This window comes from Bos grunniens, chromosome 1 (assembly GCF_055505025.1).
Source record: "Bos grunniens cultivar Pamir isolate PY7600 chromosome 1, Bosgru_T2T1.0, whole genome shotgun sequence".
In the NCBI taxonomy this organism is placed as follows: domain Eukaryota; kingdom Metazoa; phylum Chordata; class Mammalia; order Artiodactyla; family Bovidae; genus Bos; species Bos grunniens.
Genome location: NC_141165.1, coordinates 76,291,070 through 76,309,426, shown reverse-complemented (window position 1 = coordinate 76,309,426; position 18,357 = coordinate 76,291,070). Strand labels below are relative to the sequence as shown.

General features: G+C 43.4%; 1 protein-coding gene across 7 annotated transcripts in view; it reads left to right on the top strand.

Moving 5' to 3' along the window:
• DGKG (diacylglycerol kinase gamma) overlaps positions 1–18,357 on the top strand; it is a 223,094-nt gene that overhangs the window by 123,790 nt on the left and 80,947 nt on the right. For 5 of the 7 annotated variants that reach the window (XM_086398113.1, XM_086398109.1, XM_086398104.1 and 2 more), the window contains one exon: positions 3,164–3,228. In XM_086398113.1, the coding sequence (XP_086254239.1) occupies positions 3,164–3,228 (65 nt within the window). Of the gene's footprint in view, positions 1–1,245; positions 1,398–3,163; positions 3,229–4,861; positions 5,210–18,357 lie in introns of those variants that run through there. The other 2 variants (XM_086398116.1, XM_086398119.1) reach the window with 2 other exon arrangements.

Sequence of the window (18,357 nt, the reverse complement as noted above, 5' to 3'; positions counted from 1 at the left end):
ACCTATGAGAGTCAAGAAGTTACAGGAACAATGGGACTACCTGAGTGGTGTCTTGGACAAAGGGTCTACACTCTTTGTCCTTCCCCAATCAGCCATAATTCTTCAGAACAATCCAAATACCAAATAATCTGTCTTACTGTCTCCTTTCTGTTTTTTTATCTCCATAAGTTGCCAAAGTGACTCAGCCATTAGCCACATGTGGCTATTGTATACTTGACATGGGGCTACTCTAAGTTGAGAGATGTAAAATGCACACCAAATTTCCAAAATGTAGTATGAAAGAATTTTCAATATCTCAATTTTTATATTAATATTGTAGCAATAATATTCATTGAAATATATTATTAAAATTAACTCCATTTGTTCCTTTTCACTTTTTTAATGTGGTTACAAAAATTCTTTTATTTCTATTGGACAGGACTGGCCTAGACACCCAAATAGCTCAGAGTCCAAATGATTACCACTTATATGTGGAAGGGGCACAAAATTCTTTCGTCCAACTCTGCACTTGGGAGTTTTAGTTCAGGAAAGAGTAGACATATGTCCATACTGCTTTTTATCTCCTTTTTACCCCACACCTCATAGAAAGGACCCCAGAGAATGAGGCCATCAGAAATGAGTGTGCAGCATGTCCATGAATGTGCAATTCCCACCTCCACCCCCACCTTCCAAATAGAAGACTTATTTTGCTGCAGTTATTACAGGAAAGGTTTGGAACGACTATAACACTGGTTTCTAAAATTTAAATGAACTCACCTCTGAATGTAAGTATAGCCAGCTTAACACCTGGCACAGAGAAACCCAGCAGAGAGTGGAGATGAATCTTGCCTCTCTTCTTAATCCCCAGGTAGAGAAACACGGTTAGCGTCTTTACCAGCATTGCCTTTCCAAACCTGAACAACAGTGGACCTGCTCAACTCCCTCTTACCACGTTGTATATTTATCACGGGGTTACACTGTCAAATTCAGAACCACATGCTTAACTAGTAATATTGTAAAGCCTGGTCTTTGTAAAAAGAACCTTTGCAAAACCTAGTTATTAAAAAAAAACAAACAAACAAGGATAATGGGAATGACACAGAGGGCAGGGACCTATGCACATATCCTAGGGAATTAAAAAGCCAGGAGCCAGTCACTACAGCATTGGGGGTGGGGGAGAGTGAAGTACAAATCATGCCAGGCAACATGTGATTACTTTTTTCTTTTCTTTCTTTTTCTTCTGGGTTTTTTTTTTCCCGCTTACAGAAGAAAATCAGTGCTTCAAAGGAACACAAGTAGACGGAATGTTTCTTGAATTCTAGAGAAGCATTTGACAGATGTCACATGAATCTTATTCAGCAACCTCACAAAACTTGCTTAGGAGGGAGGTGGGCGCACTCTGAAGGCAGGAAACGCTCCTGCCTGGAGAAGCTGTGCAGGCTGGATCCACCGAGGGGACAGAGACCAGACCCCCACCACCCTCCTCTAATGTTGCCCCTCTCCTCCCATTGTCCACAGGGGTGCTTCAATTTCAACTCCTGATGTATCTTAAATAAATAATGAATCAGTAACTGGAGTTTAAATGTTAAATTCCCAAGACATTGTTTCAGCAAAGAGTGTTAGCCGACCATAAAATAAACCCATATCCTTGACTTGCCCTGTCTGCCTTTCAACAGGGGGCTGCTCACTGGGTTTATTCTTCTGCCAAGTAAAAATATTACGAAAGCTCCCCTTTGGCCCCTATCTTACTTCTGGATTTTCTGTCCCCACACTTAGCCCGTAGTCTTTATTCACCACTCAAAGCACATGCTCAAAAAAAAAAAGAAAGAAAGAAAGTTGCTTCATTGAACTATACCTCCTGATGTTTACCATTTTTTTCCAGAAATTTTGTAGAATTTCCAATATCAAGAAATGAAATTGATATAGCTAAAAACTCACTGTATGGAATTTGAATTTTCTTTTAGTTACACATTCCAGTAAATGAGTTTCTGTATCTCTTCCCTGCACAAATCTGAATCAGCTTCCTTGTTCTGTCACCACCCCACCCCCACCCCCAGCTCAATTAGCCTGTTTATTTCTAAAACCCACCACCTGCAGCTGACGTGCTGGCAGGAGGCCTGAGCCGTGAAGGGGCTTTTACACATTCTTCTGCTGGAAAAGGAGACCAGTAACAAGAGCCGAGGACCCAATCTGAGGAGGAAAGATGAGTTCAGTTTTAGGTCTGAAGTTCAGGGTTGGTTCTCCAGCGATACATTGTAGAGACAGCAGCAGCTACGTGCTAGTAACAACTAAGACACCTGGATATAGCCCATGGCAGGGAACATAGGCTGCAGAATGGAGTCAAGGCTGAGAGGTTCTGCTCTGAGCATGGAGAGCCCGGAAGCATGGTGACATGAGAGCCATCCTAACTGAGGAGCAGGTGGCCAAAGTAGAGCAAAGGAATGTGCTAATAGGAGGATAGCACAGTATCCATAGAACGTGGTAATGAGACTCTTGCTGACCTTGGGGAGAGTCGATTCCATGGAGTGATCAAGAGGCAAAAGCCAGAAGTTTAAATATATTTTTAATTATCTGCTAAGCCTGTTATCCAGTGCTACCAATTCTGTCTACTGATATGGATGACTAAGAGTTAATATATAACAGCCTCTACCCACATCAGTTTTCTGGTTTCGACCATGCACTATAGTTACATAAGATGTTATCATTGGGGGGAGCTGGGTGAAAGGGCCACAGGCACTCTGTACTATTTTTGCAACTACTTATGACTCTTAAAATATTACAGAATACAAAGTATTTCTTTAAAGAGTGAATAGGGTGAGGCATTTCCAAACACATTCAGCCCCATGTGGGCTTCTGCTTTCTCACTGCTCACACACTCAGACACACCCCCTCTCCCCAAAGGGCAAGCCTCTCCCCCAAAGGGCAGCACCATCCCCTTAACTCACCCTGAGCTAGAAAGGGTAGCAGTGAACATTAGGAGTCGTCGTCTGGCATCAGCTCTAACAGCATGAGGGCCCTCGCCCCTAACCTTGGACCTGGTGTCCAGCCTCTGCAGGGGGCCTCCCTGGTCTCCCCCTGACATCTGGGAAGTTCAGTGAAAGCGTGTGTCCCTTCCCTTCCTTCCACATTGCACAGGATCAGGACCACTAACCAGGAATCTGCTTTCTGTCCCTTTCCCTTTCAGGATGCTTCCATTGCACACAGGTTCCACGTGATGAGAGAGAAACACCCTGAAAAGTTCAACAGCAGGTAAGAGGGCCCTGCGGAGGTAGCCGGTAGCCGGGACTGCACTGCTTGCCTGCCCCACCCACGCGGCCGCGGGTCCCAGGCCTCCACCTGCGCTCTCCAAAATGTTCTCAGCTCTGCGGCCCAGGGCTTTCCTGCCACGTTGCGGGAAGGAGGGCTTCCATTTCCAAGAAGAAAATAATGTCAAAAACCCGCCACGGTCTGGCAGCCCGTCCCCTGCCAGAGGGTGATGGTGCAATGGGAGGGCCTGGGCCAGGAGGGAGAGTGTGGTGTGCCCGCCTTGGGGAGTAGGGGTCTGAGCTTGGCTAACTTGGATTCCCCCTCCTGGGGTATGGTCGCTTTCTCAAAACCTACAGCGCCCCCATCCTGAGCCCCTCGATTCCCCGGGGGAGGGGCAGGCAGAGGGCAGAGGCCTTGGCTTCCCTTCCTCACAAAAGGGAGCTGGTGGCAGCCCTGGCCATGGCTGAGGGGCCGAGATGGCGGCGCTTCCCCCTCCCCTGCCGGCAGAGGGCAGCAGAGAGCGGCCCTGCTGAGGCGGGGAGCCCACCACAGCCCAGCCTCAGCCCGCGCACCTTGTGCAGGCCGGAAGCTTGGTCCAAAAATGGAATAGAAAAAAGGAAACCAGATCATTTGCAGAGTCATACCATTCTGCAGGCGGGTCCATAGAACTACCCCTGGGATGGTTCAATTACCGTTCTCCCTTCTTTTTCTCTTCTTGGTGGTTAATTTGCATCCTTTCTCTTTTCTTATGGTTGGACCTTATCAGGGTGACCACTGGATCCCACCCCACCCTCAAGCAGGTGGGGAGGAGAGTGGGTATTGATTTGGGCTCAGACTGAGTCTAAGGAACTTTATTTAGCCCACCAAGCAGAAGTCCAGTGTTACCCACACACCTTCATGTAAAGCCATGCACTTCCTCGGAGCTCCATCATTTTCATTCCTCTTCTTTCCCCTCACCCCATGCCTGGGAGTTTAATCAGGATTACGGAAATCTTTTTAGGGATCAGAAACTGAACATAATGAAGCCACTTCGACTTCAGGAAGAGTGATCTGTGGGATCTAATAGTAGCTCAGCTAACCTTATTAGAAAGTATTTTCTCTCTCAAACACACCAAGTCAACTCACAAAATACTATTAATATGTATATTTTCAACTCCTATTCCTACAATAGTCACAAACTTACAAATCAACTGATGCTTTTCTTGTGATCTTTTTCCCTCTAATATATACACACACACACACAAATCACTTTTTAAAAAATATTTCTCTTCCATCCATTCCAGACTTTTAAGGTCCCCTTTATACACAGATACCATTATGCATACTCATGCACACATGTTTCTTAAGATGCCAAATGTTTGTGAAATCCATGGGGGTTCTGTTCATTCATTCATTTGTTCAGTGAATATATATTTTGAACACATCACCAGGCACTATTGTATAGGCCTTTTGGATAGACATGTGTAGGAGGCTCACAGTCCAGGGATGGAGGAGGACTCGAAAGCAGATGTGCATAGTGATTTGTGTTAGGTGATATGAATCCACAAAGCAGGGGCATGGAATTTGATGTGGAGGGTCTTCCAACTAGAGAGATGCCTGGGCCAAGACACAAAACAAGTTAAGTATTGTTTTTCAGGTTGACAGGAAAAAGAAGGGCAACCCAGGGAGAAGGAACCAAACGTACAAAAAGATCCATATGAGCAGTGAAAAACAGCCTGCCTGGGGAAAAGCAAGCTCTTCGGTGTGGTCTGTTGGGTGGTCTCCTTTCATGGAAAGAAGCAAAGCCTCTGTAGACAGCAAGGAACCAGAAGGCGGGAAGAATTTCTCCATACTCCAAAAATCGATAGACAGGTGAACATATGACATAAAAAGAGCAATCATCAGTATCCACATGATCAGGTATAGTCAGGAAAAAGTTGTAGCTGTGCATTTCAGTGCAGAGTATGAACAATCTCACTGATCTGAATGAACGTTTTTCCTCCCCACTTCCCGTTTCTATCAGCAAGACTCTCCTTTGCAGTAAACTGTGCACCTCACCCTTCACCTGGTTGAGGTCAAGGGTAGTGCGATCATCTAGGAAGACAATCACGGAGATTTGCGTATAAATCCATGTGCCTTCTAATAAGTGCAAACATAGTGGCTCCAAGGCAGACCCTGTTTCACAAGGTCTCAGAACACTTCCTGTTAAAAACTTGAGTCCATGCTGCTGCTACCCTGCCTGCTTACTCCTATTGAAAATGCCCAGGAATGCCCAATTTGTCCACGGAGAGGCAGACGAGCAGCCATTTTTCCCAGGCTTCCTTATTTAGCTTTGGAGATGGTTTTAAATAGGCAGGTGGCTGTTGCCATGGTTACCCCATTACACCAGCGGCTAAATTTAGGGAGGGCCACAAGGGATAGGAAGAAAGCTTGATACCCGGGATTTAGAAATGTAAACGATATTATCAAACACAGCTTCGTTTTACTCAGCTGAACTTAGGTTTTCCAAAGAGTAGTCACTGCTTGGCTGGATGCCCTTACTGTTAATACCTAGGACTAGGCCCTCAGGGATAACCCTGAGGTTAAATCTAGGGAGTTGTAACTGTTTTGTTCTGTTTTGAACAAGGGAATGTGACTTGTCAGGGCTAGAATTTATCAGGAAAACTGAATCTTTTGCATTGCTCTTCAGTTTTCTGGGCTATTTTAACAAGAATTACTAACCTAGGTACAAGGGCTGCAGGAGTTCTGCGGGCACCTTGAAACTGTATGTAAGATATTGAATATATTTTTCTGGAGAGAATGTCCATTAACTATCAGAAGGTTCTTGAAGAGGCCCATTACCCTCCAATGGTTAAAGTCACAGTTCTGAGCCCTCTTTGAGTCCTGCTGCTGCTAAGTCATTTCAGTCGTGTCCGACTCTGTGCGACCCCATAGATGGCAGCCCACCAGGCTCCCCTGTCCCTGGGATTCTCCAGGCAAGAACACTGGAGTGGGTTGCCATTTCCATCTCCAATGCGTGAAAGTGAAAAGTGAAAGTGAAGTTGCTCAGTCGTGTCTGACTCTTAGCGACCCCATGGACTGGAGCCTACCAGGCTCCTCCGTCCATGGGATTTTCCAGGCAAGAGTACTGGAGTGGGGTGCCATTGCCTTCTCCCTTTGAGTCTTAAGAGGTATCAAATTATGACTCAACTATTGGGATTTCAGGAAATTCTTTCCCCAGTGGCCTCTGGACACAGGTTGTTGCCAGGGAAGGTGGTTGGTTACACAAAACTAAGTTATGTTCCCTGTGGAATTGCTTTGTTAATGAAGCAAGAACCAGACCCAAGGATGCTGGGTGATGAGCCAGATGTGATGGACAAGGATTGCTGCTGCTGCTGCTGCTAAGTTGCTTCAGTCATGTCCGACTCTGTGCCACCCCAGAGACAGCAGCCCACCAGGCATCCCTGTCCCTGGGATTTTCCAGGCAAGAACACTGGAGTGGGTTGCCACATCCTTCTCCAATGCATGAAAGTGAAAAGTGAAAGTGAAGTCGCTCAGTTGTGTCCGACTCTTATCGACCCCATGGACTGCAGCCTACCAGGCTCCTCCGTCCATGGGATTTGCCAGGCAAGAGTACTGGAGTGGGGTGCCATTGCCTTCTCCAAGGACAAGGATTAGAAGGCCTTTGATGGCAAAGATGGGGCTATTTGGAGCTCCTACTTCCTAGGGCTTCCCAGGTGGCGCTAGTGGTAAAGAACCTGCCTGCTGGAGTAGGAGATGTAAGAGACGCGGGTTTGATCCCTGGGTCAGAAAGATCCTCTGGAGAAGGGCATGGCAACCTACTCTAGTATTCTTGCCTGAAGAATACCATGGACAGAGGAGCCTGGCGGTCTCTAGTGCATAGGGCTGCAAAGAGTCAGACACTACTGAAACAACTTAGCATGCACGTGTGCTACTTCTAATCATTAACAGGCTAATTATTAATCGCTGACTTAGGAATATTATAAAATTTATCATCTCATTGTTGGCATGAACAACAAAAGAGAGATTTAATTCTCTTGGGATTGTGTGTGTTAGAAGGTGTTCTAGGATAAAAGGGTAAATAAGACTTGGTTCCTGCCTTCAAGGAATTCATAGTCTAGCAAAGAAGGAAATACAGGCCTCAAATTTTTTTTTACAAAATGATTTTCACATACAGGGAGGCTATATGTTATAGGTCATAGAGCATATAGGAAGTTGTATTGAATAACACACTTGTTAATGGTTGTATCCCAGCATCACTTATAAATGAATTGTGTAGAGTACAGAAATGATGTTAAAAGGGAACCAAACTAAGAACTGTTATATTTCGAGCTCCTGCTACATGCCAGGTGGTGAAATAGACACTTTAAATTCATTAGAATATTTGAATCCCAAAACTGCCCTACAAGGTAAATACTAACATTTCCATTTTGCAGATAATGGAACTGAAGCTAGGAGAAGCTAAGTCGCCTGGCCAATATCATACATCTTGTTTAAGCAGTGGGGATGATAAGGTTTGAGCTAGCTTCTAACTCCAGAGTTTAATCTCTTGTTTCCTGCACCTGTTACCTTCCATGGATTGCATCTAGCAAATACCAGTTGTATGTCAAACATTCTGATGGGTACTTTATACATGATCCCACCCAGTGCTTACAGTGACATGCAAGGGCAAGTGCTGCTGCTCCATTTTAGAGATGAAGAAATTGAGGCTAAGAAGGTAGAGCTATTATCAGCTTGATCCGCCTTTATGAACCATCTCTATGGGGGAAAGGCCCGCTGAGTTCCGAAGGAGGACTGCAGTTATCCCACCACGCTTACGTTGTGTGGTAGGACTCTTCTCCTGCTCTCAGTGTCCACAGCAAGGAGTAGGACTGACTACATGATTGCGTGGCCCAATGCAAAGTGGAAGTGTGGGTCCCTTGTTCAAAAATCATTAAGAATTTCAAGTCAGTGACAGCAGAGTTAAACCAAGCACAAGGCCCTTCTCAGTGTGAGGCCCCATGTGACTATACAGAACTCATATTCACGAGCTGGCCCTGGCAAGAAGTTGTGTTAGTCGCTCAGTCGTGTCCAACTCTTTGCAACCCCATGAACTGTAGCCTACAAGGCTCCTCTATCAACAACAAGGAGAGAGTAGATTAAAATACAAAGACACATTTGCCAGGGCTCACAGAATGGGGGTTAGCAATAAAGGTAAAAGAATGGAGAAAACAGGGTTCCAATTAGGGGAGGAGGAGGAAGGATTATCAGTCCCTCAAACAGGCAGTAGTTAGTACTAGCAAATGAGCCAAAGATGCTAGCCGTATCTTCCACGTGTTCAAGAACGAGTAGACCGTGAAGTTTCTGGATTAATTCTCTGTGAAGCGTTTTGTTTGTATGGAACAGATGGGGGGTTCCTAATTGGAATAAGTACCTGATTCCAATGTCACCGTCAGTGAGTATCCAGAAAGAGAAGTCTAGCTGTGGTGTTCTTTAACTGTTGGTCAGAAACTCAGAGCACTTGAAGAATGTGTTATTCCAAGCCTGCTGAGTGCCATCCACTTGAATATGTCCCTCAGCGGTTTAAGCTAAAGCAAGATATTTCCTGTTAGGTCCTTGAAAGAGACCGAAAACAATGCTTCATTCCTACCAGAAGCTGACCATCTTTCTCAAAAGCCCTTGGGTCATGAACAGGCTCAGGAATGTTCACTTTCTTGGAACCAGGAGTAGCTCATGAGGGGTTCCCCAGAAGTTCTAACGAAGCCTGAGTCCTTAAGAGGTTGGAAATAACATCTCACAAATAACTAAGCCCTTAATAGTTATTTATAGAATGAGGCAGCAGGGTATAGCCCAAGTTGGCATCAGAACTTGGCTCTGCCACTTACTAGCTATGTGACCTTGGGCAAGTTACTTAATCTCTTTAATCCTTTGCTTCCTACGGAATCTTACAAGGTTGCTAAAAGTGTTTAATGAGTTAATGCATAAGTGCCTGACACATAGTAGGTCCTTAGTAAATATTTATTGTTGAATATTATTGAATGACAAGCATGAGGAAAGCATTTCCTTAAATTTGACAATAAAGCATTGACAATAAAAGGCTTTTCTGATGGAGTGGCAAGTGGGATGCAATTATAGAGTCTGCCTCATTGATATGGCCCTTGAACTGAAAAGTTGGAGGACACCTAAAAGTTGGAGGAGACTCCAGCTGTGATATATTGAATCTGTCCAAATCTTCTCTTGGGGGATAGGAAAAAAAAGCAAAAGTGTTACTCGCTCAGTTGTATCTGATTCTTTGCAACCACATGGACTATAGTCTGCCAGGCTCCTCTGCCTGTGGAATTCTCCAGGCAAGAACACTGGAGTAGGTATCCATTCCTTTCTCTAGGGGATCTTCCTGACCCAGGGATTGGACCCAGGGATCAAACCCGGGTCTCCTGCATTACAGATGGATTCTTTACCATCTGAGCTACCAGGGAAGCCCCAGAGGATGGAAGGATGGCACCAATTAACCAGGATTGGATTCTACAGATTGGAGCTATAGAAAAAAGTCCCTTTATTGGCTCCATGGGTGTGTAAGAGGCAGGGTCTGAAGACTGTAGATTGTAAGTCCAGATGCCAAGTTCAGGCTACCAGCAAGATCAAGATAGGGATCACCAACCGCTGAGGACATGGTAACAGAAGGAACTAGAAGAGAGTGAAAAGGGCAGGGGTTACAGGACAGGTGCCATGGTCTCCATGGGAACTTTGGGCTTACCAGCTGGGGCCACGGAGCTCAAGCTGCAGGGTAGGTGGGTGACCCAGGGCGGACAGACACTGGAGGTGTGACTCCCCTTCCTTCGTTGATGCTCGCTCTTACCTCTCCCACTGAGCATCTCTTCTCCCACTTTAGATGAGCACAGAGATGTTCAGTGGGAGGCAGAATAGAAGCCAGCAAAGCTCAAGTCATGCAATTCTGGAAGGAAAGAGGCCTCCTCTCTTGAATACTTATAGCATTGTCTGCAGTCACAAACATAAGCTGTATCTCCATTTACTTAAGATATTCGTTTTCATCTAGAAATGAAACTGGGCTAAGCTATTCTTTCCAGGAGCCCTGTGAGGGAGCCCAGTGTTACAGCCCAGATGTTTGACTTTTCCAAAGCATCAGTGTACAACAGCAGCAGATGCATCAGGAATAAAATGTTTATATTCTGTGCCTGAATTGGGTTTATCTAATGCTCAGGAGCCCAAGAAAACCTGCCCTAGGTATTCAGAGGCCACACTGTCTGCACCTGTTTCCCTCAATATATCAAATGATTTTTTTTCAAACATATAGGATTCAGAAAAGTCCCAAATGAAGCCGATTATGGCATTTTCTGTTTTTATTCTTACTCCTGTAGGTATTTATAAAGGAAATGCAAACCTTATGCTTTGTGTTCAAGTACTTTCAAGTCTTCAAGTCAAGTCTGACAGACCCACTTATTTAATTAGTTGAATGTTTCTATACTAGCCCACAAAAATGTTTTATCCCCCACCCTCCTCACCCCACCTCAACAGAGACACAGTGAGTGAAATGAATGAAATATGGGTTCGTGTTTTTTCCACCAGGCCTTCATCATTACGCAACTGCTCAAGACCAGGGTTTTTTTGGCTGCCTTGTTTGTTTACAGTCAGCCCTTGATTATTTGCAGAAATGAGGGAACAGCAACACAGATCATTTAAAGCTGTGGATGGTCAGAGATTTTAGGAGGCTGCGATTAATCTTTGTGTGCAGGTCTCTGCTGTAAAGATTCCAAATATTTTAAATGATATGATGAAACTACATGGACTCTTTTAACATTTCCATTTTCCTCCTGGCTCCCCAGTCCATGTTGCAACGGACAGCACAACTTCTCAGACTGGTACACACAAGCAGCCTATGATATCTCAAGACTCCTTACAAAGTTGCTTGTTCATCAGAACATTTCCTTGCTGTAGCTTAACAGGCCTTTCCCTCTAGCCCCTTCCAGACTAAAACAAACAAACAAAAAAAGGTATGATTCATGTCAACAAAGACTAGAATCAGTTTGTGATAATACCAGAAAGGAACTTGAAAGCCAGCTATGTTTTCAAGTCTGTAGGCCAGATAATCCAAAAGTTATCGGTACTTATTTGTTGACTCCTCTCTAGAAATATTTCCATCAAAGAGCACAGCATACAGTATATAATGAAGTTCAGAAGGTTATGGTCAGCATGATAACTTCATGGAAGAAAATCAAAGTACAAAAGTTCAGAGTAAGATAGAAACTGGCCAGGTCCTCAAATGGGTGTTGATAGTCTGGATTCTTTCCAGAAGGGAGAGGTCAGAAAAATACTGGAATCTGAAACCATGTCTTATAAGGAAGGGCTGAATAGGGGATTATTTCACCAAAAGAAGAGAAGACTGAGGGAAAAGTGATTATTGGCCTCAAATATTTTAAAAGTGCTTCTCATACAGGAGGAATTAGGTTATTTTGAATGATAAATCAATGGGGAAAGTGACTAGGTAAACCGATTTGAGCCCCATATAAGGACATCAATTCCATCAACTAGGGGCACCCACAAGTGCAGGCAAAAATTCTTCAAATTCTCCAGGCAAGAATATTGGGGTGGGTAGCCACTTCCTTCTCCAGATGATGTTCCTGACCCAGGGATAGAACCCAGATCTCCTGCATTGCAGGCAGATTCTTTACCGTCTGAGCCAACTGGGCTTCCCTGGTAGCAATGGCCAGTCAAGTCTTTCTCACAGCGAATCCCTCTGACAATCTCTCTTCTGCCTCCCTCTTCCACTTAAAAGGGTTCTTGTGATTTCTTTGGATTGACTCCGATAACCCAGGATAATCTTCCCCTTCAAGGTCAGCTGACTGACTGCCAGTTTAAATTCCAGCTGCAACCTCAATTGCCTTGTGCCATGTAACCTAACATATTCATATTCACAGGGTCCAGGGATTAGAACAAGGATATCTTCAGGACATTATTCCACCCACCACAAGTGCCTTACCTCATAGCATTATTTTGAAGGCCCAGTGAAACAGTGCATTTAAAATGCTTACTACAGAGGTGTGGCACATCAATGCCAGCTATTCTTTTTAACATTCTTATTATTACAAAGAGCCCACATCAGGTAATAGTCACATTAAATGACTCAGTAAAGCCCTTAAAACTCTGAGATTTGGAGATTCTCTAAGAGGAATGGTAAATATCTATTGGTCATAGGGTATGAGTCATCAAAACCATACAGCATCTTTTTCTTCATTTATCTTAACAAAATATTTTCAATAAAATAACAATGCATGTCATTATATAATTTAATAATATATCATATAGTATGATATCATAGTTTATTTCAAAGTCATAAATAATTTGTAAAGTTCAGAAAAGTTAGAGTATGAAAAAACCAATCACTCATATTCCCATCACTCAAAAACATAATATTGCTATTTTGGTGCATTCCAGCAGGTTTACTTTGTATTTTAAAATAATTATGTATATATGTATACATATATGTATTTTAAAATAATTATAATATGTCCTTATAAAGTTGTATGTACTGTGTTTTAAACAACTTTTCCTTATACAAGTAAAGGCTTATTGTAGAAAAATAAATCATATTGTCCCCTTCCCCCAAAAAACATTATTAGCATTTTAATGTATTTTCCTTCAACACTTTGCCACACAGTTTAATTAAGCTCACTGGTATTCACTGGGTTAAAACATTATTAACCCAGTAGCACTTATAGGTTATGAAAGAAAAATGATATAAAAGAACTGATTGGAGTAAGTTTATCTGCAGTGGGAGTTTTATTAGTCTCTTCCAATTAAAAAAATTCCAATGATTTTGTTCAGTTAATATGAAAGTTTTAAAGATGTTATTATTCAAGTGCCTTTGCAAATGAAATAACTACTTGATATGTTATGCAGTTCTACTTCGTGGAGATCAAATAAAAAGGATATAATTCTCTTAACACAGTTCCCAGTATTGTACATAGTGTTGCTCTGTCTGAAAGAGACTAGTTCGTGTTTTATGTGGCCATCAGATGTAGCAAGAATTGCCATCTGAACTCTGCAGTGGTTGTTTTTTAAGTATGTGTGACTGTCAGGGTATATTGAAGTGCTTACGACAGTAGTAAGCCCAATATAATCAGCATTGCTCCAATTCATACTAACAATAGGAGCCATCATTTGTTGAATGCTTTCAAGAATTTCATGTTTAAAAAAAAAGAATTTCATGTATATTAGTTTTAACTGGCACAGCTATCCAAGTAGCCATAAGTATTATGCTCCATTTTATAGATGAGAACATTGAGGCTCACAGAGATTATGCAGTTTAGGAGCATACAACTAGTTAGGGGAGTGGCTATTCAAATTTAGTCTGTCTGACTCCACAGCTTCCACTCAGCCCACTATACTTCCTGCCTCCCTGAATGCCCAGTTTGGTGCCCCAAGACAAAGAAGCACTTAGGAAAGAGACAAAAGAAGAGACACAGAGACAGTTAAAAGAACCTATGAGAAAACTTTTTTAAAAAATCATTTTTCCTGGAGAGGAAAATTAGAATGTGTTGGGAGTAGAGTGAGAAGGATTTCCAACAGGAAATAGTGACCACACCTCTTAACTCTTCATCCCAGCTCTGGAAAGAATGCAAGGGGGAAGCATGTGCTTCTAAAGTGAAGAATTGCCTTTGGAACGGGAGGAAGAATCTCCTGACTTGGAGACATATTAAAGGCTAAAGTGAGTTATCAAGGGAAGTATTGTGGAATGTCTTGCAGAAGTTTCTAAAAACAGAAGACAGCCTCATTCATCTGGCCTGACAAGTGCAGCATCTTCTCTGAGCTCAGGAGTGAGTCATTGTGCTACCAAATGGGACCCTCTGCTTCCCACTTCGCCATGACGGGTGGTCCCCAAGACACCTCTCACCCGCTTTATTCCTCAGTTCCCACTTGGACCCCACGATGGCTCTTCCTCAGCATGTCCTCAGTAACCCGCTGGCCCATCCTGATGCTCTTCCCTCTCAGGCCCACCCTATCTGGAGCTGCTCATGGTTTTTGTCCTGTTTCTGCCCCATGAGAACCTGCTGCCACAACCAGCATCCCATTTTATAGAATTTCAATGCATCTGCTTTACCTTCAGGGCCCTTTATACAGTTCTCCTTCCCAAACACTGATCTAGTCTTACTGCTTGGTTGCTGTTACTCTCACCTTGCCCACACGTGCCCTTAACTCCTTAGTCCAGGATAACATCTCCTCTGGAACCTAATCGTCACTTATTGTTTCAAAATGCACTCTAAAATACAATAGTCCTGCCCTGTCCACCCCGAGTCCTGGCCTGTGCCTTTTCTTAGACTCCATCTATAAGCTTTTGTTTTAACAGTCATTAATTTATTTATGGCTGCACTGGGCCTCTGTTGCTGTGAAAGGACTTTGCCTGGTTGCTTGCGGTGCACAGGCTTTTCATTGAAGTGGCTTTTCTTGTTGTGGAGCATGGGCTCTAGAGCTCAGGCTCAGTAGTTGTGGCACAGGGGACTTAGTTGTTCAGTGGTGTGTGGGATCTTCCCGGACCAGGGATAAAACCTGTGTCCCCTGTATTGGCAGGTGGATTCTTATCCACTGAGCCACCAGGGAAGTCCTCTACAAGGTTTTTGACACATATTTTTCCTACTTCGAATTTTTTTCTCTTCATCTTTTGTAAGTCTTCATTTTGGCACAAACGCTCTCTGCCTTGTTCACAAGCTTCCTCACTCAGAGCAGGGTCTGAACTCTTTGGGAATCCACTGACTTAAACACCAGAAAGGTGGTGCTGAGCATGTGCCCTCATTCAGCCAAACGTGTTGAGCATCTGTTCTAGTAGCTTGATGCTGGGGCTGAAAGCAAAGATAGGTTACCACGGCCCCTACCTGCCAGAGTCTGTGGGTCTAGTTGGAAAGATGAGCGTATTCAGAGGCTCTTAGCAACTGTATTCATTTCCTAAGGGTGCTGTGACAAAGTACCACAAACTTGGTAGCCTAAAACAACAGAAATTTCTCTCATAGCTCTGGAGGCTGGAAGTCTGAAATCAAGATGTCGGCAATGTGGGTTCCTTCCCAGGCTCTGAGGGAGAATCTGCTCCAGGCCTCTTCGCTTGCTTCTGGTGGTTGCCAGCAATTCTTGGTATTTCTTGACTTGTAGCTGCCCCACTCCAACCTCTGCCTGTCTTCACCTGATGTTCTCCCTGTGTGCCTGTGTCTCTCTGTCCACATTTCCCTCTTAAGGACACTAGTCATTGGATTTGGTCCACCCTAATCCAATATGGCTCCTCTTAACTTGATGACATCTATAACGTCAAAGATTGTGTAAGGTCATATGCTGAGGCACTGGGGGCTAGGACTTCAACAAATCTTCTTGGAGAAAACAATTTAACTCCCAATACCAACCCTCCCTCAAACCCTCACAAAAGATGGAAATACAGTATAATATGATTGAGCTTCATTTTAACAAGGGGACATGAATAATGAGTGCAAAGACCTAACTAAGAGAGTGCGTTTAGACTTCAGAATGTTATTACTTCCCTTGTGGCAATAGTGATAAAGAACCTGCCTGTCAATGCAGGAGACGTAAGAGACCTGGGTTCAATCTCTAGATCAGGAAGATCCCCTGGAAGAGGGCATGGCACCCCACTCCAGTATTTCTGTCTGGAGAATCCCCACGGACAGAGGAGCCTGGTGGGCTACAGTCCATGGGGTCACAAAGAGTCAGACACGGCTGAAGTGACTTCACACACACACACACACACACACACACACACAAAGAAGGTTACGTTTGGCTGTGAGCTTGAGAGAGAAATGGGAATTCACAAGAACAGGAGCTGGGTGCCTACAAGGAGGCAGGAAGTAGGCTGGGAAAAGGGCAGGAGTGTAAGAAGACAAGACATGAGAGGAAAGGAGAGTGGCTCGGAGGGCAGGTGGGAGGGCAGGTGGGAGGCAGTTATGGCAGGATCTCAGTGCTCTGCCCAGGAGTTTGTACTTTATCCTATAGGTGAGTGAGTGGATGAGTCAACAAATGCTTTTTGAAAATATCAATGAAGGAATAAATTATTCTTTCCAGTATTTCCAGAGCCAAAATGTCAGGGCTTCTGAAACATTTACATGCTGAGCCTTGCTGAAGGGTTAGCCTAGCACAGGCTATTAGATCAGACAGATACCTGAGGAGAAAGGAGGAGAGGTAACCCCAGGAGGAAACCAAAAGAACAGGATAGAAATAAGGGGAACCAGCTCTGCTCACAGGCTTCCCTGGTGGCTCAGTCATAAAGAATCTGCCTCCTATGCAAGCAGAAGATGCAGGTTCAATCCCTGGGTCAGGAAGCTCTCCTGGAGGAGGAAATGGTAACCCTTTCTATTATCTTGCCAGGAAAAATATCATGGACAGAGGAGCCTGGCGGGCTATGGTCTATGGAGTCACAGATTTGGACATGACTGAATTGACTTAGCAGCAGCAGCAGCAGTAGCAGCTCTGCTTACCTGGGGAGTTAGCACATATCAGGGCAATTCCCCTGGAGAAGGGTTAGGCTACCCACTCCAGTATTCTCGGGCTTCCCTGGTGTCTCAGACAGTAAAGAATCCACCTGCAACATGGGAGACATGGTTCGACCCCTGGATTGAGAAGATCTCCTGGAGGAGGGCATGATAACCACTCCAGTATTCTTTCCTGGAGAATCACCCTGGAGCCTGGCAGGCTACAGTCCATGGGGTCAAAAAGAGTCGGACACGACTGAGTGGCTAAGCACAGTACAGCACACAGGGCCAGAAAAACTATGGGGAACAACCAACTTTCTCGTAAACCCTGAACCTTGATGCGTGCTGTTTGGTTGTGGAAGTAGAAATCTGTTTTGGAAAAAAAATTAATTCCGTAAGTCATTCTCTATTTCCTACCACTACAATTTCAGAAGTTGATTTAGGTGGCTTTTAAGCTTAGCATAACATGTTTTATTGTTTGTTTTTAGCTACAGAGAAAAGAATATCTTATTAACATTCTATTGTACTTTACTAATTAGAATGTTAGAGAATTACTGTCCTTTTACATAGGGACATTTCTGTGATACAGAGTAGATCTTTATGTTTAGAACTGATGAGATTAGCATGTTCATTTTGATATATTTTCCTTAAACTCTTCATACTTGCACATGTTTTATTAGAGTTTGAAAAACAAGGTTGAAGAGTAATATATATTCAAGAAAGATTTGAGTGATTAATTTTAATTCTTCATTTAAATCAACATTTATTCAAGAAAATTTTACTGCATTTATTACTTGGCCAAAGGAATTTCTGAAAGCAGCTTTTTGCTATACTAATCAGGAAACTCAATAACTCTCTTTAGTGAAACAAGTGAATTATCTGTCAAGAAACCCTGGGCAAATGGCTTTACAACTCCATATCTCAGGCTGTGTCACCCTTATGTGAAATGTAGATGTTAATCCCTTGTGAATTAGTCACTTCTCTGATTCTTAATTTTCTGGGGTGTAAATGGAAATTACAACGATCTCACAGGATGCTCATGAGATTTGGAATAAATAAATAGATTTAAAATATCTTGGGTGCTGGTATGATGCTTTGGACTACTACAGGAATTTGTAAGGAGAACATTCAGCAGTTTATATGTGAGTACCCTGCAGAATCTCTCAGTTAAGTGCATAGTGTTGTGATCCTTAACTATTACAACATTGTATAGAGACTCTTAGCTTCAGACTGGATTTTAGGTTTTAACCCCCTTCGCAGTATAAGTATCCCTTCTATAAACATCCCTCTGAGAGAGGTCTTCAGAGCTCTACTTTGAAGATTATAGATCTCTACTTTGAAGATTGTAGGACTGTTGTGTTTTTTTTAGCTTTTTTTGGCCTTACTACTTCACATTTTACAAGAAAGCATTTTCCCAATCTTCTAATGCTCTCCAGTGAATGAGGGGCTCTCCTCGTTCCAAGAGTGTACTTATACCCTCCAATTGCCAAAGCATCAGAGACTTACATAATTGCTGAATATTCATGTTTACTGAACCTACACTTAGATTGAAATTCCTCATTGTCTAGTAACAAAATGTTTTCTATTCTTTTGAATGAAGAGTCCCTTTAATCTTGAAAGTGAGCCTTTTTGGAGAGAATTCCAAAATGCCAATCAAGCCAAGTACTCTATCTTGCCTTTGAACTCAAGGAGCTGA